At 41.3% G+C, this 23,193-nt stretch overlaps 1 protein-coding gene across 1 annotated transcript in view; it reads left to right on the top strand.

Moving 5' to 3' along the window:
• Cep63 (centrosomal protein 63) overlaps positions 1-22,723 on the top strand; it is a 43,825-nt gene extending 21,102 nt beyond the window's left edge. The window contains exons 6-15 of the mRNA XM_051140758.1: positions 1,134-1,247; positions 5,885-6,118; positions 6,404-6,543; positions 7,491-7,628; positions 10,900-11,014; positions 13,241-13,438; positions 14,970-15,056; positions 19,214-19,419; positions 20,131-20,410; positions 22,285-22,723. Coding sequence (XP_050996715.1) covers positions 1,134-1,247; positions 5,885-6,118; positions 6,404-6,543; positions 7,491-7,628; positions 10,900-11,014; positions 13,241-13,438; positions 14,970-15,056; positions 19,214-19,419; positions 20,131-20,410; positions 22,285-22,443 — 1,671 coding nt within the window. The 3' untranslated portion in view covers positions 22,444-22,723. The remainder of the gene's footprint in view (positions 1-1,133; positions 1,248-5,884; positions 6,119-6,403; positions 6,544-7,490; positions 7,629-10,899; positions 11,015-13,240; positions 13,439-14,969; positions 15,057-19,213; positions 19,420-20,130; positions 20,411-22,284) is intronic.
• Positions 22,724-23,193: the final 470 nt, after the last annotated feature.

Here is a 23,193-nt window from a genome sequence, read left to right as displayed (position 1 = left end):
ATTCATCTACCTTGTCTTCAGGCCTGAACCTCTGTTTCCACGTTACCTGTTGCAGAGGCTTTCCAATGAGTTTTTATTTGACTCAATGAAATTTTTATTTACAAAATTTGTTTGAAAATTTTTTTCAGTATTTCTGACTCTATTGAATTCTGCTTTCAGTCCTGTACTGACTTCCCTATTTCATTTGCCTGGTTGTTTGTATCCTTTTTGAATTCTTTCAAAAGTTTGCTTATGTCATTTGATTTCATTGAACATTCCTATTCATTCATTTTAGTGTGCATGCCGTGTCTGCCACCCTGTGGTTGAATGGTCTGGGTTTCAGTTTATTTTTATTAATTACTATTCCTAAATCAGTGCTAGCACATGTGATAGAATGTCATACAGACGGACTGACTGAATGAATGGAATATCAGAAAGCAGACTTACAAGAATTAATGTAAGGAGCAATCTACAGCTGAAGATCTCTGGAGGACACAGAGGGAAAGATTAAGGATCTTTTCCCTTTGCTTTGCTTTATTTTGAGAAATGTTGGGCTCATTTTCATGACATACAATTAAAAATTGCTGTTGATCAACCATTACTTTTGGATTTTTTGGCTCTAGGTTATGAACACCTGTTAAAATGTAGTGCATGTTTTCCATGTTATTCAAGCTTTTGCAATTCTTCTTTGAGATAATAAAAAATTGACTATCAAAAATACTGTTATTAGCAGAATATGAAGTGAGAATTGGGCTACTGAGTTATTGATTTGGGAATCTGTTTGAATCTGCTCAGCTCCTGGGTCTGGATGTCAGCAGTTTAGATGGTAAAGGAAATACTGTTATTTTAGCATCACTTTTCTGAATAATATGAAGTGGTAACAGCCCTTCAGTGGCAGCAGATCTGTGAAGATGCTCATGAGCCCACTGTCTTGGGTCTGTTTCTTCCTCCTCACCATTAGAGTGTTATATTTAGGAAGACAGACATCCAGAGGCACAGTTTAAGCAGACATCAATATTCCTCTGCAGCTCAGTCAGCTAAGTGAGTAATGGGGCTTCTGCTGAGGAGAAGGGTACTACTGTACCCAGGGAGTAGGAGGCTGTGAAACACTCCAGGAAGCACTTAGGTATTAAGTCCCCTAATTGCCTCTCCAGGAATTCCGACAGAAGTCTCTGGATTGGGAGAAGCAGAGGTTGATTTATCAGCAACAGGTATCTTCTCTGGAAGCACAGAGGAAGGCTCTGGCTGAACAGTCAGAGATAATCCAGGTAGGCTTAAGCCATCTAACAGATGGGGTTTGATTGAATCTGACCATGCACCTTCTGATGGATGCCAGTGTCTTTCTTGGATTCTCTCTGCTAACCTTTGTGTGATAACACCCTCCCACCACGCCTACTGTCTCCTTTTCCATTTAGTTCTGCTTCTGTTTTTCTGGCTCTACTTCTGTTTGTGCTTTGTTTGTCTCCATGACAGCTTGAGTACTTTGGCCAAGGTGCCTCAACCAGAGAGCTCAGATAGTTTGACTGGGAAGAGTCTCACTGCACTGGCATGTGTCATCGTGGAAAGTAATGTCTTTGAGGCTATAGAAATGCTTTTTCACTATAGTGGTAGGAACTTTAAAAACTAATGATGTCGCCAGGCAGTGATGGTGCATGCCTGTAATCCTAGCACTTGGGAGGCAGAGGCAGGTGTGAGTTCAAGGCCAGCCTGGTCTACAAAGTGAGTCCAGGACAGCGAAGGCTACACAGAGAAACCCTCTCTCGAAAAAACCAACCCCCCCCCCCCAAAAAAAAAACCCCAAACTAATGATGTCAGCAAAAACTAAATAGACACTGAATTTAGGACATGTCTTCTTGGGTCATAGCCAGCTCCTTCACCTTTTTGCTTTAAAATCAAGAGCACAAAAAGGAATGACCAGAGAAAGGGGGTGAGTATGTACAGCTATCCTCTATTATCTATTGGATGCTTATCAGTTGTGCATGTTATTTGTAGTATAACCATCTGTCCACACTGATAGTTATCTCAGCTTCTAGAGTGCCTGAACAGACTGGGTAGAGAGCTAGAGGAAGATGTTTGTTTGTTTTTCTTTTAAGCCTTGATTTTATTTGCTGTTTTAAGCATTGGCATCTTCTTTGCCCCCCTAAAATACCAGCTGTCTGGTACAGTATTATGATTGTTTTTGCTATGAGAATCTCCACTGAGACTTTGAAGGAGGGTCCTAAACCCCACAGAATGAAGGCATTTTGTCATCTGCAAGAAGCTACTAGCCAAAGTGGGACAGTGGAGTCCTCTTTGGGGGAGAGGGTGGGTTAGTGATGAGGATTTAACCTGATTGAGAAGCTTCTTGTTCTTAAAGGCTGTGACACTGCTTTATTCTAATTACAGCCATTAGACTGGGAAAGAACAAATTGAGTCTTTTTTAAAAAAATATTTATTTATTATTATGTATATGTATATATTATTATGTACATCTGCAGGTCAGAAGAAGGCATCAGATTACATTATAGATGTCTGTGAGCCACCATGTGGTTGCTAGGAATTGAACTCAGGACCGCTGGAGGAGCAGTCAGTACCCTTAACCTTTGAGCCATCTCTCCAGCCCTACAAATTGAGTTTTTGCTTTTTCAATCCTCATTTTATTCATGTTGTTTGTTGATTATATATTTTTAACTCACTGCTGTCAAATTACTATTGTGATTAATTCTATATAATTTAAACTTTCTTATTAGTGAAAATGGAATTTTTCTTTCCCATTCATTGAACTAGAGCTAGAGGAAGATACCTTTAAAGAGCTGACATGTGTTGTGCCTACTAAGGGTATTTGAATCATTCTTCTCATACCTTTATTTAAAATAAAGCTATCCGATTAGTTAAAAGTATAACTTACAAATGCATTTCCAGTTCTTCTTTGGCAAGCTAAACAAGAATTAAAGCTTCCTGTGACTCAGTTTGTGTCAATCAATGCTGTATGATTATCTTTACTGAACATTTAATTAAATCTCTGTGTGCCCATTACCTAGTGTTAATAGTTGTCATCATCTTGCCAATCTTGTATGTGAATGAGCATTTGAAATTTATAGCAGAAATTGTGTCTAATTTTCTTTTCAGTGTGGTATTGAAACCAGGGCCTCACTCATGCTTGGCAAGCACTGTGCCAGTGAGCTGAATCCCATGCCATCCAAACTGGCTTTCCATGTGCAGTTTATCAGGGTTGGAAGTTTTTTCTTTTTTTGTTTTAAAGAAGGACATGACAGTCAGAAGACATTTATTTTCTTTTATTTATGTGTGTTTGGGTGTTTTGCATGGATGTATGTATGTGTAGCTGCTGTTGTACAGTGCCACAGAGCCAGAACAGCACATTGGATTCCTGGAACCGGAGTTACAAATCCTTGTGAGCTGCAATGTGGGTGCTGGGAACTGAACCCAGGTCCTCCGGAAGAGCAGCCCATGCTCTTGATCTTGGAAAACTAAAACTGGGTACATTTTTGCTCTTTATTTTTTGCTATTAAAATGTTACAAAGAAAATCATAGACATCATCTCATTTTAGATAGGTAAGGACTTAAAACTCCTATCATATGACAGGATAGCACCAATATGATAAACAATAGCAGTATAATTTAGTATTCAGTCTGCAGTTTTCTCCAGTTGTCTAAAAACTGCCCTTTAACAGTTGGCTATGAGGCAGAATCCAGATGAGCTTGACTCATCACATTTAGTTGATACGTGGGGACAGCAGAAAATCTGGGATATTGGGTAAATCTTAGGAGAAAAAAACTTTCATCTTTTTAACATCTAAAAATAAAATTGAAAAATAGCTTCATGCTCTCTGAGTCGTGGATTTACTTGAATTTTTCTACTCAGCTATTAAAGTTATATATTCCATGCTCATTTTAGAAAAATGAGAACATCCTTTCTTTTCTTTCTTTTTTTTTTTTTTTTTAAAGTAGTTTTGGATCTTCAAGGAAACTATTGTTACAGACAGGGAGATTGCTTAAGAACAACATAGTTGGAAGCAGCAAGGGCTTTGATTTTCCAGAGACTCCTAGTATAAAGGCCTAGTCATTGCAGCCACAGGCCCTTACCTGTCTCCCCATCAGGGCCACCTCCAGATGAGTCCATGCAGGCCACAGCATCCCTGTAGGCAGCAGCCTGAATTGCCTACAAAGCCCTGACTGAGCTCAGTGTGCACCTCTGACCTGCTCTGTCTACTGCCCAGTGCACTTTGACTTGAAGTGCTTTCTGTCTCCCTAAGTAAATGCCTTCTTAATGGTTTTGTTACTTTCACTGTTATTTGTACAGTTGAGATAACTCCACCTTTTATTCTGTGAAACAATGCTGAATACTTAGCAGATAAGGGAAATTTCTGGTTTCTTGAGGTAGTTTGTTACATGAAAAGATAAGATTTCAAATATATTTACCTTTAAATGCATCTGAAGCCAGCTGGTTAGGAGTAATGATAATTTTAGGAAGTGTTTCTGTGATTTTTCTGACTTGTTTAGGATCGGAAGAGGTACTTGTGAGATTAGTGTCTCTGAAGGAATATGTGAGTTGCACAATTTACCATCTTTTGTAGTTAGATTAAAACAGTAAAAAGAAATGTAAAATTAATTTTAATAGTATATATATTTTTAACCCAGTATGTCAAAATATTATCAGTTCAAATTTAATACTCTTTTAAAAAACTAAATTGACACCCCACTGCATTAGAGCATTTTTTTAAGTAGACTGTCACAGTAGACAGTACAGCCTGAGGTATCATTTCTAGTTAATGAAGACACCATCTTTTTACATGTGTGAAAAGGTAGATCAATGAAAGAAGACTGTTGATTTTCAAAACTGAGACCCTAGTTCTAAAGTAATAGCTGTAGACTAACTGGTTACACTGTTGCTTACCACCACTAAAGCTCCAGCACTGAATTTGCTTTCAGGCAACAGTGTCACAGAGTGACCACCACAGTGTTGAGGTTTCCCATTATGTGTTGTCGGTCCTGAGTGCTCATTTGGGCAGAGGTTTCCAGCGGAGCTCTAAGAGGTTAGGGATGGGATGAGCTGAGGCTCAGCAAAGGACCACAGCCCCTTTCTCCTTCCTGCCCTCAGGCAGTCTGCGTTTACTTATTCTGCAGAGGGTTCTGTATGAGGTATCCTTTGGGGAAGAAGAAGGTAGATTGTTTTTGAAAGTCTGGGGACAGTTGCGTGCATAGCAGTTATCATTAAACCTGTGCTGAGTGTTCTGTAACACACCATTCTGGGGTCTGCTGAAAAAACAAAACAAAACAAAACAATTGCCTCTACCCTGAGGCCTTGAGCTCTTCTTTACACAAAATTATTTGTCTGTGTCTTGTGCCCTCCCCCTCCCTTTTCTAGCAGCTACTTTGTGTCACCACAATATAAAGTATGAGAGTTTGGTCCTGTACTATATACAATAGAAGCTTTAAATTGGTAGCAAATGGCTTTCACAGAGATGTTTCTGTTTGAATTTCTAAATAAAATTGTCCGCCTTTTCCTTAAGGGATGTTTAAAATAAAGGAAATTTACCTTTATACATGATTTATGTCCATTTTGAATGTATAGATGAAGACCAGTCTAGACACTGCACTAAAACTTGAGCAAACCAGAGTGTGGGAAGGTAGAAGCATGTCAGGTGGCATGCGGAGCGTAAGGTTAGGTCCTGAGGCCATTGCTGCAGTGGTTTTATTTGAATAGACTTCAGTGGGTACTGCTGCCGAAAGGAACTGATTTCAGATGTGCTGTATGTGCTTAAATCTGTCAGCTAGGAAACGTCCAAAAACTGATACTAGAACCAATCCTTCCTATGAGTGAATCTTTTCTTTCCTCATTGAATAAAATTATTGATTATGCTTTTACCATTTCTTTTTTTGCTATTAATAACCTGTGTGTTTCTAGGCTCAGCTGGCCAACCGGAAACAGAAATTAGAGTCTGTGGAACTGTCCAGCCAGTCAGAAATCCAGCACCTGAGCAGTAAGCTGGATCGGGCGAAGGACACCATCTGTGCCAATGAGCTGGAAATAGAGCGCCTTAATATGAGGGTCAACGACCTGATCGGAACTAACATGACCATCCTGCAGGAGCAGCGGCAAAAGGAAGAGAAACTGAGGGACTCTGAAAAGTTACTAGAGGTGTGTGTTAGAATTCGTAGATTAGGGAAACGTGTGAGTGTTTTAAAAGAGACTGACTGACTAGCTGTGGGTTGAGGCTGATGGCTCAGCTCTTGAGAGCTGTATTAATTCTGTCTTTATCATAAAACGTACAGTCAGCCTCCCTGGTTGCTTTCCTCGTGAAATAGAAACATGGTAATGATATCTGACTCTTTTTCTGGAGTGTTTTGCAGGCTCTGCAGGAAAAAGAGAGAGCTAAAGAGAAGTTGTAATGATATCTGACTCTTTTTCTTGAGTGTTCTGCAGGCCCTGCAGGAAGAACAGAAAGAGTTGAAGGCAAGTCTTCAGTCTCAAGACAGCTTCATCCTTGAGGCAAAAATGCAGAAGGAGAGACTGCAAACGAAATTAAAGGCAGTTGACACTCAGCTCTCAGTAGAGAGCACAAGGTCTGTTTGAACCCTAAGTATTATTCTGCAGGTCCATTTGAAGGCTTGGAATTGAATGTGGATTTTAATATTGATATTTTCATTTTTGTGTTTGATCATTTTGTCTTACTCAGTTTTAATTTATGAGTTAGATTTTTATTATCATAAAATTTGCATGGATGGTTTTGTCTCCTTTTCATTTGAGTCTTGAAGAGTCTGAGGATCATGAAGTTAGAAGCTCCATATTCTCTCCTCATGAATCCTGGAGAGCCTCCCTGCCTTAGGGGACTAGGCATGGTGAGGAACACCTGTCACTGGGTTAGGCCTTTTGAGAACTGATTTATTACATTATTGTTGTTACTGTGTTTTGAGATATGATCTCGTGTATCCCAGGCAACCTTCAAAGTGACTCTGCCATTGAGGATGACCCTGAGCTCCTGGTCCTCCTGCCTTTACCTCTCAAGCAGTGGGATTGCCAGCGTGTGTGCCTACACCCAGCCTCAGGGCTTCATGTGTGCCGCAGGAGCTCTCTACCAGATAAACGATAAATCCCTAGCCCTGGGTGTATTTTTATATATCCATTATTGCTAAGGCAGGCTTATAGTAAAAAATAATAAACGAGCTTCCTTTTGTTTAAGTCAGACATGCTTCTATTCTTGCCAGACTGTCTTGTAACTTTTCAGTTTCTTTGATGCAAGAAATCAAGTTTCAGCAAAGTAGTTTTGCTATTTTATGTGGCTTTTCCCCTTGAAAAACATGCCAAATCCTAGTAGATTCAATTGCTGCTGACCCTGGATTGTTCTCCTGGTATTTTATTTTTTCCTTTTCCCACAAAGCAGACTACAAACTGAAGTGTTCCAAGGAGCTTAATTAAAAGAACAGTTGGGACAACAGGCTGGCTTTGCATTGCTTTTGTTTGCCAGGATAAGAGAGAGAGAGCTGTTCCCTTTTTCTTCTGTCTTCTTCAGGCCTCTGGAAGACTGTAAGTTGGAGAGGAAGTACACCTCTCAAGGGCAGGGAGGCTTGGATAATGTGCTCTCCCGCTTGGACTTCAGCCACACCACTGAAGAACTGCTGCAGGCAGAGGTGACTCGTCTTGAAGGCAGGTAGATAATTAGCTACACGCTGAAAACTTCCTGCTGTTAGGGTGAACTTTGATCCTCATACTGACTCAGCAAAGTAACACAGCCGTGGAAAATACAGTTGTTTTTTTCTCTCTAGCATTCCTAGTTCTCTGAAAAATACATAAAGAGTGCCTGTTTGTCTGCCAGTCTGCCTGCACCTGTGCCTCTGTCTGCTGAGAGGTCTGCCACTGACTTGTCCTGCCACGATTCCTCTCTTGGGCTTTCTTCAAGATGGCTTATATGAGCAGAAAGTGTTCTGTGATCTCTTCCGTGCTGAAAACAATTAAACCCCTTTAAACCTTTTACTCCATCAGAATACTCTTCTTTCTCTGTTCTTCAAAACTAATATCTTGAAGATTTGTGTATTCTGACTGTCCTTACTTCACCCTTTACCCTGTTAGGCCCCTTCAGCTCAGCTTTCCTTTCGACTGCCTCACTGAAACTGTTCTTGGAGCGGACACAGTGGGCACATGTTGTTTGATAGTATGATTTAGATTTTCTTGGCTGTGAATTGATGCTAACTAATGGCACAGTATTTGGTGTATAGTATATAGCACACCTTAGCGTAGCATAGATGGCATAGTACAGCATACCATGGTACAGTGCTGCATAGCATCCTAGCACAGCATGGTGTGGCAGGGAATGCTTATTTTGGCCATACTTACAAACTTCTTTTTGTTTATCATATTTGTAAATTTTACTGAGAAGAGTTTGATATTTTCTTCTAAACTCAATTATCATAATTGCTTGTCTACTAATTTGTGTGTGCAAAAGATAAAATTTTATATAAACTATTAGTCTTTAGGCCAACAGAGAACAAGAAGAAATGCCATTTGACACTTTCTAGATTATCTTTATACATTACATGCTTTTGTTTTCCCATTGCTGTTTTTGGAGAGCACTACTATTCTGTGTGCTTTCTCTGCACACCCTTTGGCTTTAGACCTTTTAGAGCACCCGAGGCAATCATGATTAGATTAAGGTGTACGTGTATGCTGAGTCAGAGCTTACTATTATTATGCTGCTGCTGCTGCTGCTGCTGCTGCTGCTGCTGCTGCTGCTGCTGCTGCTGCTGTTTTTGAGACAGGGTTTCCCTGTGTAGCCTTGGCTGTCCTAGAACTCTGTTCTGTAGTTTATGGTGGCCTTGAACTCAGAGATCATCCTGCCTCTGCCTTCCAGTAGCTGGGATTAAAGGCCTGTTCCACCCACCATACTGGGCTAAATAAAGCTTATTAGTCTATTGATATTGGAACAAAAATTATGTTTTTAATTATAATATTTTTCCCTCTTGATCAGGCTTCTGATATTCTTCACTGTCTTGTCAGGTTCAGAACCGTCCCTCTGGGCTTGACCTTCAGTATATACAGAACACCTCAGCCCCTTCAGGCCCCGCTTCCCCATGTGTGGCTAGCACAGTGTGGTCTCTGATTTTACTCCTCTGCTAGCCTCAGTGCTTAGCACATTGTAATCATGCTAAATACTAAATAAGTACAAATTCTAAAATTTCTGAAAACAAATCAGAATGGATAAATAACAGTGTTCAGTAATAATGCCGTAAATCTTTTTCTTTGAAAAATCAAGTGGACAAAAGAATCGTCTTAAACAATTCGTGGTGTTCAGTTTGTATTGCACCTAAAACAGGAAAGGGAGAGTCTAAGCGATGCTTTTGTGCTGTTGTACTACAAAGATGATACATGTATTTTTATTTCATGTGCATCGTTGTTTTGCTTGCATGTGTCTGTGTAAGGATTTCAGATTCCTCTGGAATCTGAGAACTGGAATAAGAGATAGTTGTGAGCTGCTCTGTGGGTGCTGGGAACTGAAGCTCTGGAAGAGAAACCAGTGCTCTTAAACTGCTGAGCCGTGTCTTCAGTCCCCAAAGATGATAGTTTTGATTGATAATTTATCTGGCAAGTTGGCTATGCTTATGAAACAGTACAGTACCAAGCTTTTGTAGAACAGTCTAGAAGCATGTGCTGTAGGGGTTAAGAGCTAATGGCTAAGTTTGGCAGGAGTAAGAAGTAAAATATTTTAATCAGAATTTTCCATTTCAGAGATAAAATATTCATGTTAAAGGACTTGAGGAATTTAAAGTAGAAAATTCTAGAAAAAAATTACCTTCAAGTTATAAACATTGAAAATAAATTATATAAGGTGATTAGGGGAATGAGGACTAGGGTGACTATAATTAGATAAATATTGATTTAGTTCATGAGAAGGTATGGCCACCAAGGGGGAGGGGAAGGAGGTACTTTGTGCTGAAAGGAGGATTGTGTTGACACAGGAAGCAGGTGTGGAGCCTGGCACATGGTAGACAGCAAAGCTTAGCAGTTTAGGAACAAAAAGATCCTGTGGGACAGGAGCAGTGCAATGAGAGGCATGTTGCCTCTGGCTCTTATACCTCAGAAGGATGGGCTCTTGAGTAAGAATGAGTTGGGCATACTTTAATTCTTGTGGTTATTTTTCTTTTTTTAAAAAAAGATTTATTTATTTATTATTATGTATACAGTGCTCTGCCTGCATGTACGTCTGCAGACAGAGGAGGACATCAGATCACATTATAGATGAGTATGAGGTACCATGTGCTTGCTGGGGATTGAACTTATGACCTCTGGAAGAGCAGACAGTGCTCTTAGCCGCTGAGCCATCTCTCCAGCCCTGTTTTTGTTTTTGTTTTTTTTTTCAATATTTATTTATTTTACATTATATAAGTGCTCTATCTGCATGTACACCTGCATGCCAGAAGAGGGCATCAGATCCAAGTATAGATGGTTATGAGCCATCATGTAGTTGCTGGAAATTGAACTCAGGACCTCTGAAAGAGCAGACAGTGCTCTTAACTGCTGAGCCATTTCCCCAGCCCATTCTTGTGGTTTTGTATATTATGGTGTGTGTATCACCAAGGGTGACAGGATTTGAGCCTGTTGTGACAGTTCTGGTGGCGTTTCCTCTCTCATACAGCTAAAGCAAAACCATTAGTAAAGTTGCTGGTGTCTTTATAAATCTGTAACTAGTAGAGTTTAAATCAGGGGAAAGAAGTAGAGAGGTAAACACAAAAGTCAAAACCATCTCAACGTTTTAGGATGGGTTTGCTGCATTGGCGATAGTGGAATTGGTAGTGTCTTTTAATACGGGATATGAAGTTTAAGATATGACTAGGATGTGTCTTGGGCATCAAGAAGGTACATTTAGATAATCCATCTTACGGATTTCAGGAATTTTACTTACATGTGGTTGTTTTTCTGCCATATAGTTTGGAATCTGTGAGTGCAACATGTAAACAGCTGAGCCAAGAACTGATGGAAAAATACGAAGAGCTGAAGAGAATGGAAGGGCATAACAATGAGTACAGGACAGAGATTAAAAAGGTGAAACCCTGTGTGCCTGGGGTCACAAAACTGGATGTATTTGTGGACCGAGGGGTGGGGTGGGAGGTGATCAGTAAGAGAAGTCTGTTCAGGAGGCTGTGTGATGTCAGTGGAAGAGCACCAGGTATGTGCTGGGTAGAGGCTGTGGGAAGCAGCTGCTCAGTGGGAGAAGGAGGGGAGAGGAGGATGCTGGGGCTATTACCAAAGTACATTGTCTATATGGATGAAATTGTAAGCCAGCAAGTTAAAAATGTAATTGAAATGTGTTCACTTTGAACTTTAAAGCTTTATTTTAAACATCATGATTTCTAAGCAATCATATTGTTGCTTATAAAAAGATATGTGACTTATCATTTAATATTTATTCATTGGGTAAAGATAAATGAACATTTTCTCTGTGCTATGAAGTATTTAGTGTCCTTACTAGCTGTTGAGTTATTCAGAGCTTTTTAATTAAAGGGTCCTGTCTTCAGGTGTGCTGGTATACTGTAATCCTAGCACTTGGGAATCAAAGACACAGGATTCAGGGCTAGCTAGATTGTATCAGGGCTATACTAGATTGTATCAAAATGCCAAGAATAACCTTTAGTGCTCTTGGGGCTGGAGAGATGGCTCAGAGGTTAAGGACTGCTCTTCCAGAGGTCCTGAGTTCAATTCCCAGCAACCACATGGTGGCTCGCAACCATCTATAACGTAATCTGATGCCCTCTTCTGGCATTCAGGTGTACATACAGGCAGAGCATTGTCTACAACATAAATAAATAAATCTTAAAAACAAAAACAACACAACAAACAAACCAAAAAAACAACTTTAGGACTCTGACTGTCCTTTTTATTGACATTTATTTACCTGTTATTTGAGGCTTGGTCTTGTTTTGTAGCCCAGGTTGGTCTCAAACTCATGATCCTCTGGCCTTTGAATTCTAAGTATTGAAATTAGAGGTGACTGTCAGTATACTTGGCTTAATTTGTGTTTTTCATTACTTCTTGATTATTGCTAGTTCCTATATGTATATGTGTGTATGCATGTATACATATACCATATGTGTGTGTAGAGAGCCCAGAAGTAAACATTAGGTGCCTGCCTATTGGTATCTTTCCCCACGCCCTCACCACCCCGCCCCACTTTGAAACAGGATTTCTCAGGAGCTTCCGCTGAACTCAGCGTTCACTGGTTGATGAACCTGGCTGGCCAGTGAGCTCCAGGATTGACTGTGTCCACTCTCCCTCTCTCCCGTGTATACAAACTCCCAAGGTGAATTTTACATGGGTGCTAGGGATCTAGCAAGGTCCTTATGCTCCTGCTGCAGGCATGTTATAGCCTGAGCCATCTTCCTCAAAGGCCTTTGCTCCTTTTTTCCTCTTTTCTTTCTGTTATTTATCTTCTGTGAGACAGAAAACCAGATAAATAAACAAATTTCAATTTGTGGCAGTAAAAAGAATGAAAGTCTATGTACACTGGACATGGACTTTGACATTGACATTGATTCTCTGTGTTTGGGTAACTCAGTGCTCCTCTGAGATCTAATACATTATTTTGAGTTTAACCACCGCACCTTCAGAATAGTTAATACAAGTTGGTAAATTGCTGATTTTCTGTATATTTAATCTGGGAAAAATTTCATGCCTTGAAATAAGATAAACATTAGCTTTATTAATGTTTTGTGTATTTTCTTTGTTACATAATGTACATTTTAAACATTTATTTGTCAGTTCTATACATATGTACTATGTATCGCTATCATATTCACCTCCATTACCCTCTGATATCCTCTAATCCTGCTGATGTTCCTTTCCCACCTAACCTCCCTCCTACTCTCACTTTGTTTTCTTTTAGGCTACTAAATTAGTTAGGGTTGCTGACATGAATACTTGTGGGGTTATTTACTGGAGCAGTTTACCAGTGACAGTACCACTGAAGAAGCGACACGCCTCACTTGGCAGCCATTAGCCATGTGCCTTTCTCTCTAAAGACTCTGGTTTTTTGGAGCCTTGTGCATGCTAGGACGTGCTGTACCGTAACCTTGTTTGTTGAGATGGGGTCTCCTTGTGCAGCTCAATCTGGCCTAGAAATGACAGGCAAGAGCAGGCTGGTCTCAATCTTGGGGTCTTCCTGCCTCTGGCTCCGCCTCCTGAGTGCTAGAATTACTGCTGTGCACTATCACATGCCTGCATTCTAAGTACTTCGTCTGAACTTCTGGTGTTTTCTATTGTGCCTCTCTATAGTTGAAGGAACAGATTTTGCAAGCTGACCAAACCTATAGCTCTGCACTGGAAGGAATGAAGCTGGAAATCTCCCAGCTAACTCGGGAATTACACCAGCGAGATATCACGATTGCTTCTGCCAAGTGTTCTTCCTCAGACATGGAAAAGCAGCTGAAGGCTGAGATGCAGAAGGCAGAAGAAAAGGCCTTAGAGCATAAGGTAAAACCCATCTGAAGCTCTCCTCTTGATGTGTGCCTGCTGGTTTTCAAACAGTGAATTTATTCAAGGACTAACTCCCACATTCACTTCAGTGAACTTTAAGTAGACACCTGCTTTGGGCTGGTTAGCAAGCACTGTAGTAAAGGTTGGAGGGGCGGTCAGCTGGGATACAGACAAGGAAAATGTGGGCAAGGTAGTGGGAGCCCAGCGAGACGTGGCCGATCTAGAGGGAAGGCCGGCAAGTGGAGAGTTGAGTAAAATGGAAGAGCTGCATGATTACAAGATGTGGGTGGCCTGGGCAGTGGACAATAGCCATAGAGGAAATGGGTGCATTCTGAAGATAATGGGCTGCACAATTGGCTAGCTCTCGTGTCTTATTGGACTAGGGTAACAGAGGAGACAGTGGAAGAAGCTGTTGCTGAGAAATTAAGCTCAGGCAGCTGAGTAATACTCGGTAATGAGACAGAAAATAGTTGAAGTGTTGGGGAGGGTGCTGCATTTCTTGGAAGATGCTTATGATAGGGAAGCTATTGGAGGGGATGTTGGTGTGGCACATTCGATTTCAGATAAAACCTGAACTTTTATATGGAAAAATTGGTTAGTCAGCTCCACAGAAAGCCTGAAATTCAAGGGCTAGTCTTTTAGCTGTGAAATCCTCATATGAAGCTGGCATTTGAATCACCCCTTTCTCCCCAGATATAGAGACTCTAGTGAAAAGGCAACAGAGTATGCACAGGAGTGACTTGGATCACACTTAGGCTATGTCTCGGTTTGGGTGAAACAAATAGTGGGATGGAGCTTCAAAGAAGTAGCAGTGAGGAAGTACCACAGACAGTTTCTGCTGAGGAAGAAGACAGAGAAAGAAGGCAGGAATCTTTTCCTAGAGATAGTCAAGCAGAAAGTCTCAGCAGGGTGAGTGCCAAAAATAAATGAGCGTTTTATGAAAGTGTAGCTCACATGGTATTAGAAGTGGAAGGTAGATAGAGGTGGAAGCAGGGTGTAGCTAAGGGCCTTCCCCTGACCTGAAACTTCATCATTGAGTGTGACATTTAATCACATGCATGCTGGTTTACCAGCTAACATATTTGACACATTCTTTTAGAAGTATGTGTGAGGCCTGGGAGATGCTCAGTGGGTAAAAAAGCCCTTGTTCTATGAGCATGGGGACCTGCGTTCGGACTCCCAGAACCTACATAAAAGCCAGGCATGGCTACATGTTCTGTTCTGTGACCCTAGTATTACAGGGGGATGGACGGCAGGCCAGAAACAGGTGGAATCTGGGAGCTTGCTGGCTCTGGTTTCTGTATACATACATGGCAGGCACACTTGTGTTCTCATGTGCATGCAACACACACACACACACACACACACACACCATATGTACATAGGTTTTTAAGGGTTTATCTATATGCATGGAGAATATAGACTAGACTATACTAGTAAAAGTTATCTATGGAAAAGCTTTGTAAGATATATTTGATTTATGTTCCCTCTGTCCTCACCCCCCCCCCCCCCCCATTTCCTTTTTCAGGAGATTCTGAGTCAGTTAGACTCTCTCAAGTTAGAGAATCGCTGTCTTTCTGAAACAGTAATGAAGCTGGAACTGGGCCTGCATGAGGTACACACATAGATACTTAGGCTTTGTGCTTTTGAAGCCGTTGAAAGTGGCTTTGTTAATATTGATGTTAGAAGGAGTTAGAATTAAACTAGTGGGACAGTCTCAAATGAAGTCAGGTATACTACTGCCAGAGGACATTTCTGCTGTAGCAATAAGATATTGTTCCTGTTGTGTGTGATAAGATGCATATGCAGTCTGTGTTCTCAGCAAGTAGAGTATCTGCACAGGGTTCAGCACAGTGTTGGCAGTAAGTATGACATGGATGTTGGGTGCTGGGGTTAGTACTGTTACTGTGCTCACAGTGTGTATTATAAAGCATATCATCTTTCAAGTAATTTATTTTTTTAAAATCTCTATGAGGCATAATTCATTTACTCAAATATTCTAGAATATTTAGTAAGTGCTAGATTGAACACAGGATGAATAATCAAATTCTCAACTCTAAAGACATTACAGTAATTTAGTAGAAAACATGAGAAATATATATATATATATATAAGCTACTGTGAAATCAGAATAGGATTGGCTTACAGAGTGATGTTCTTTAGACACTTTATTACAAAATTCTTATGATTTATAAAATGATACATCTATTCTGACCCATCTTTTTTTGGTGTAGGTCAAATGTCTGAACTTCCAGGGAGTATTCTGCCTCCAAAAAGATGCATAGTCACTCCAGGCTTCCTATTTGCTCCCAGGTAGTTGCAATTTCAGTCATGGAGGCTGAGATCGAAGAAAGTGCAAAAGGCTAGAAGAACACTTTATTTTAACTAGAAAAACGGGGACTGTTTTTTATAATGTTTCAGATGGGTTAAGATTCTCTAAGCATCATGAAGCCATTGAGGATTTTACAACATCAAAGTGTAAAATTTCTGGATGGCAAAAGACTTCATTGAAAAAGACCAATAGTAGAAGCAGGTATGGCAGCTCATGCTTATAATCCCAGCTACTCGGGAGGCTGAGGCAGGAGGTCCAAGAGTTCAAGGTCCAACTGAGCAAGACCCTATCTCAGAATCAAAGGAGCCACAAAAGGGCTGGGGGTGTATGTAGCTTGGAGGAGAGCACTGGCCTAGCACAGGGCTTGGATTCATATCTGTAGTACTCCAGAAGAAGTAGAACCAAACGGACAGACAAGGAGAAGTAACCTATAGCAGACACGACACAGGCCAACATGAAGTGCCAGCAAATAAGGATGTCCTGCAGAGATAAGAGGAAAGAGATCCAGTAGGAAAAGGGCAAAGAACCAAGTAGATACTTCATAGAAATTTGAATTCAAGTGAGCACAGGAAGCTGTTCAACTTCCCTAATAACAAAAATGTTTAAAAACAAGAATATTTCTTGCCAATAGGCTTGATAGTGATATAAAAAGCTAATATATGCCTCTGGTGGCAGTTTTTGGAGAATGGGCTTTCCCCATGCATATCGATATTGCCTTCAGGACAGTTGAGCCATGGACATTAGGCTTTGTTGATAACATGCGGCCCCAAGTTGACCTGGGTATTTACATCTGCGATGTTAGTTGTCATGTTCTTCAGTGTCCTCAGCCGTTTACATCCCCAGAGAACCCATCTTGTAGGAGTTCAGAAATGGACACAGCAGCTATTGTGAAATAAACTGGTTACTTAAATGGTTGATTTGTGATTACTTAAAGGATATGCTGTCATTTAAGACAACAGATGGAAATATTCATTCAACTTTGCTGCCACTTCACATCCCTTTAATAGTATAATAAAAGCATTTTTTTAAAAGAACAAATCCATATGCATGAGAAAAAGCTAGAGGTGACCAAACATTTAAACTTTTTTATTTGTTGTCATTTTTGTGTGTGTGGTGGGAGCTTGTCTGCATGCATGCATGTGTTTATGGAAGCCAGAAGCTGATACAGGCTGACTTCCTTCCCACTTTATGCATTGAGGCAGGTCTCTCACTTACAGCCCAAACTTGCCAACTGGGCTAGTCTGGCTAGCCAGCTTGCTCCAGAGATCTTGTGTGCTCTTTCTAAGTCCTAGGATTCCAGGCAGTCTACCATGTCCACTTGGTCAGCATTTACGTGAGTGGTGTAGCTCTGAGCTCTGATCCTCTTGCATGGCAGGTACTTTACCAACTGAACCATCTTCTCAATACCATAGCTAAACATTTTATAAAGGAGGTAAAAGATGGATTGAGACTGGGGTTGGGGACACTTGGCTAACCAGCAGGCTGGCTTAATGACTGGATGGACAGACAATATATGAATGGAGTAGTGGGTGAGTGAGTAAACAGATGAGCAGATAGGAACATGAGTGAGAGTATGGACAACAAAGGACTTTGCATGCCCTGATAAAGCTAATACTGAGTGAGGAGTAATTCACTACAGAGTCCTTTAGACGTGCCATTTGGCCGTATTAGACTTAGAGACCCTTATATGGTGCAGCAGGTCCCTGTTCATACTGAGAACTGAACTTCCAGGAATGTTAAAGCCAGACTGTGCCCAGAGTTCTGCGGAGCTGAACTTCTGAACCCTGATGGGAACACTCACTCTTCTTTACCTGCTCAGTACATGCCTGCTACCCAGTTGCCTTGCCACCTTCCCACTCATGTACCTGGAGCAATCGTTAATAAAGTAGTAACTTTTGGAGACTTCAGAAAGATGCATGGAAAAGACAAGTGTTACCTCTTTTAGGTATGTGCAGTGGTTTTCAACTTTTCTAATGCTTCAGCCCTTACTGTAGCTCCTCGTGTTGTGCTGACCCCAGTTATAACATTGGTTTTGTTGCTACTTCATAACTGTAATTTTGCTACTGTTATGAATCATAGTGTAAATAGATAGAGCTTTGCCAAAGGGGTCATGACTCATAGGTTAAAAGACTCTGGTTTAATGATTTTAGACATCTAAGTTGTAAAAGTCCTGCCAGTTTTAGCTTTTTCTGGTTTCAGAGTTTTATACAGCGTTAATAATATCAATACATATCAAAACATAATTATTTAGGATGTGCTTTTTTCATGTTACCACCTAGGAAGGATTAATTTTTCAAATTAATTATCTTAATGAAAGCAGCAGTTCTTTTAGTATTGGCCATTTTAAAGATGAGTGGGCAGTAGTTGGCGGTGTAGCCACATGTCCTACAACTACAAAGATGGGTGGTAGCTGACAGTGTAGCTGCAAATACGCTTCTCTGAGATACTGTGAGACATGGACGGCTACTGAAAGATCTGTAATCCTAGTTTACAGGTGTATTTATACCTTTGTGACTTTGGCAGGTGAGTTATGTTTATCAGAACTCTATTGACCAGCTTACTTTCACAATTTTTCTTTATAGGAAATGAAATAAGTTAAACTGTGAAGATCACCATAATTTAACAATTTATTTTTATTTTACGGGCATTGGTGTTTTGTCTGTATGTAGTCTGTGTGAGAGTGTTAGATCCTGGGGTTATGGACAGTTGTGAGCTGCCATATGGCTGCTGGGACTTGAACCTGGGTTCTCCAGAAGAGCAGGCAGTGCTCTTAACCACTAAGCCATCTCTCCAGCCCCAGATGACCATAATTTTGTAGAATGCTAATTAAAATGTATCATTGGGGAAAAAAAGTAGAGCTGTATTATCAAGAAATGAGGTGTATGGTCACAGAACTAAAACCAGTTCACGGTAGGAGTTTCTGTCATACACTTGAGTCCTGCTTTTGTGTTGCTAACTTTATATAAAACTAGGTGTTTAAGATGAGAAGGTATTTATTTAAAAGCTACTAATAACCCTTTTGGCCACAATTCTCTTTAGAACCTGATGTTTACTTGATTTGTTTACTTGATTTCCTTCCGCAGGTACTCTGTGTGGGGTAGGGGTAGAGTGGGGAGAGGGCCCCTCATTTTTCTCTAAGAAGAGACATGGCTATCATATTCTTGATTTCCCTGTCTCTGATTCTTGAAGCTTTCCTCTGTTCTGGTTCTGTTCCTTGGATGTCCATGTACAGGAGGAAGCCATCCTGCCTGTAACTTTCTCCCTTCCTGATACCTTTTCTATGTTCATCTTAAGAGGCTTAAGACAAATCTTTACTTTCTCTAACTAAAGCCATAGACTTGTTACAACTAAAATAGAAAATATTTCAGCCAGCACTACTGTAGATTTATCATAATTACTCCTACACGCACGAGTGATGCTAGTATTCTTTTTTTTGTCAGGCAAAAGAGATTTCACTAGCAGACCTTCAGGAGAACTATATTGAGGCATTAAATAAATTAGTATCTGAAAATCAGCAACTACAGAAAGATTTGATGAGCACCAAATCTCAGCTGGAGCATGCTACTCAAGTGTGCAAAAAAAAAGATGGCAGGATCTTTAAACCAGCACACAGCAGAGCAGCCGAGTCCACGAACACAGAGTTTAAGTAAAGTTTCTTAAAAGTCTCTGAAGTATGCGTGCTACCGTATGATTTTTTGCTGTGAGAAGACCTTGTGGCTTAGAGCGGTGCCGTCATCACAGGCGCTGGGTTAATTCTGACTACAATGTGTGCATGCGGCTCAGGTGGCTCTGGCCTTGTTTCATCACAACTTCTGCTCTGTGCACCCTGGATGTAGGTGTAAACACCAGCTTGTCCCCCAGAGCCTTTTTGCTGCCTCCTACCACCGCTGTCCAACCTGTTTCTTAAGAATTAAAACATGGCTTTTTATAAAAAGCATCCATTGTATTTTTGATCAATTAATTTTAAGTTGTTCGCATAAGAAAGGTTCATTCAATGAGAAGCCACTTGGCTTCACTTTGTTCTGTGTAGCTTGTGTGTTTTCCTACCAGAAGCCTTTGTTAGTGCCCCCAGCCCCACTCTCAGCCACTGTGACATTACATGCTTTCTCTGGGCGTGGGGCTGCCCTGGCCCTCATCAGAGTCTCAGTGGCGTGTCTGGCATCCGCTGTGGTGGAAACATGAGAGCAGAGCCTGAGTGAGTGGGGAACACTTGTTCCAAGCAGACTGTTCATTTCTAAGCGATAGAGTCTTGCTGTTTAGCCTCCTAATGTTCAGATAAACATGCTTCTTTGAGCATTTATTGGGAAGAAAAGTTGCTACAATTTTTATTTATTTTGTTCTCTAATCTGCTATTCAGACCAACCTATGGCCAGCACAGACATGATGGACTAAAGACTGAGCAGTTCAAAACAGGTCACCACTCGCCTCGAGGACAAATGTTGGATAGCATAGACCCCATGGCCAGGGGCTCCAGCCCCTTGAGTTCTCACATCAGCCCTGACAGCTCCATCGTCTCTCTACCTTCCAACTTTCTGTGTCACGCCCACTCTTTGCCTTCAGTGCTAGATATAAATGATGCCAACTTTTCTGACAGTCTGTCTGACTGTATGAATGACCAAGAAGAGGTTGTATCTTCGGTATGAAAACTTTCTGATCTTTATCTTTATTTTTAGTAAAGAGGGTGATTTTTTTTTCTTACTGGGTCCCAATCAGTAACCCTATATTATTTCACACACTTCCAACATGCAGTTTTACTTATGAAGGTACATTCAACCAAGATGACTTCAAACTCCAGTTCTGCAATCTTTACAATATGCGTATAGGTATTCATTGACGTTAGGCTGTACCTTCCTGCCTGGCTTTCCTAGAGAGGGCTGACTGTGCTGCGGTTACTGACTCAGGGACTATTTCTGGATACTGGGGAAGTCCCATAGCATGGATGGTGAGGAAGGAGGAGTGGGCCTGTTGGGAAGGGGCTTGAGGCAGGGCGTCGAAGGTGGTGCCTCTCAGGTGTGCAGAGCTTGCTGTGGGTACCTGTGATAGCCCTGGTTGCAGAGATTGTCGTTGACCCTGTACTGGCCCCTCATCCCACCGCTAGGCTCCACTGTTCTTTGCCCTCTATAGGGAAGTACTTGTGTTGGGCCTGTTGACAACTGTGGTTGCATCCTTGAGAATGTTAAGTAACCTTAGTTAGGTTTTTTTCCTCCCTTTTCTTTGAGACAGGGTCTTACTATGTAATTCTGGCTGTGCTGGAAGTCACTATGTAGACCAGGCTGGCCTCGAACTCAGAATTCTGCCTGTCTCTGCCTCCTGAGTGCTGGGATTAAAGGCATGTACCACTATGCCCTGGTGTTTGTTTGTTGGTTTGTCTTTAGAAATGTGTCAGAAATTTCCTGGAAAGATTTTCCTTTATTTTTCAAAATAAATGCCCATTATACTTCCACATTGTTAAAAAAAAGAAGAAAATTAACAGCCTGGAAAGTAATGTTCTTCCTAAGTCTGGCAGCTAACCTCCCCTGACCTGTGATGTTGCGATTTTCACAGATGTCACTCTTTCCCATTAATGTGAGCATCGTGTGCTTTCCTTCAGAAGTACCCAGGTATTTGGTAGTAGCTCTCTACTGGGCCAATACAGTTGATTCTGCCTAGTCAACAACTGCCTGTTTGCCTGCCCACTGAATTTACTGTTGGCCTGCTGTGTCCATGTGTGGACATCCACAGAGCACAAGAGCTGACTTCCACATTCCTAATGGAGCAAAGGTGGCCTTGTTTTTCATTCCCATCTCAGTGGTCACATGATGATGGCAGGTAGCACCCTGAACCTCAATTCCAGCACCAGTTAGTGTGGTAGCCTTGGGAAAGTAATTTCTCCCATCAGAAATTCATTTTTCTTTTGTCTAGTGGAGACAAGAGAATATCCCAGGCTGTATGTATGTCTATACTGTGTGTGTTTATTTCCCCTGGAGTCAGGGATTTGTGCCAACTCAGCATTTAAGGTGACTTCACAATGTGACAGTAAACGAGGGTGAACCGCATGTGCTCGATTTTCTGTATTACCTTCAAGATCACTAGAAACCAAGAGTTGCAGATCAAAGAGTGGAGTTTTAAGAAAGGAAAAAAATATTGATTTTTTAACTGGCATTTAATTTGTTCTCTGTAGGTTTTCGGTGCTTTAAAGTGAGAGTAACATTCAGAGTTTTGAAATAGCAGTGGCTGTGCTCTCCTCTAGGTGGCAGGCAGGCATTCAGTTCGAGCGGAGGCATTCTCAGGCTAGTGATGGCCTTTCTATACCTGCTTCACACTTCACGGACACTGCGTGGGTCAGAAAGAAAGAGATCTGTGGTGCAATGTTTTCAGAACTTACCTTTTTTTTCCCCCTTGGCATTAAGATGAAAATATCTCTTCAGAGGAAAAATTCACCCTTTAACTTGCTAGGCAGAAAATATCACAACTAATGTCAAGGCCTTCTTCCCTGCTTCCTAACACTTGTCACGATTTGTCCCTCTCCCAGTGCTCACTGCCCGTGTCTCCTCTGGGATCGATAGCTACCAAGTTCCTAGCAGAGGAAGAGCTGAGGTCTCACCATATTCTAGAGCGCCTGGACGCCCACATTGAAGAACTGAAGCGAGAGAGCGAGAAGACGGTGAGGCAGTTCACAGCCCTCGCGTAGCCTGGACGGCCCCGCACAGAAGACTTGCTTATAAAGCTGTAGTGAAGATGACGCCTGCCAGAGCAGTGGAGAAGAATCTGCAAAACAGCCACTTAGGTACTGAGTTTGAAGGACTGATTCCAGCGGTAATTTGTGAGAATAAACCACTTTGCAGGCTTTGTCACATGAATATTTATTACCACAAAGCAATACTTTTTCTTTCTGACTTAAATGTGAATAGCTGTGTACTAATTAAAATAAAGATTTTACTATACAGTTGAAAAATACAGTGACCACAGAGCTTCCCTGAAGGGAAGACTGTAGCGGGAGCTAGGCTGTCAAGTCACTAGCTGGCTTCTAACACTTCTTCACCATGTCAAGTGCAAGGCTGCTTTGCCTCCCCTCTTCTCTCCTGAGCCCTCTTCACCCTGGAGCTGCTGTCCTGCCCTGGAGGTCACTAACAACCTGACCTCTGAACACCATTCAACCCAGCGGCCTCTTCTCGCCCTCCCTTGCCTATTACAACCTGGCGCTGCTGCCTCCCTCAGTCTGTCCGGCCTCTCCACCTCTTCCCAATAATTTCCCCTTCCAATTCATGTGTCACAGGATTCTACATGCTTTCCTCACTTAGTGTATTCCTTCTTCTCTAGAACTTTCCATTCTGTTCCCAAGCTCTTATGATCATGTGCCCCCAGTTACTCTACAGTCAGCCAATCAGAGCTGCCTCTGTTTTTTTTGTGAGATGTTCGACACTTCTTCACATTTTCAGGA

Source organism: Acomys russatus, chromosome 32 (assembly GCF_903995435.1).
Source record: "Acomys russatus chromosome 32, mAcoRus1.1, whole genome shotgun sequence".
NCBI classification, from domain to species: domain Eukaryota; kingdom Metazoa; phylum Chordata; class Mammalia; order Rodentia; family Muridae; genus Acomys; species Acomys russatus.
The sequence above is the reverse complement of the archived record's forward strand: the minus strand, read 5'-3'. Positions and strand labels throughout refer to the sequence as shown.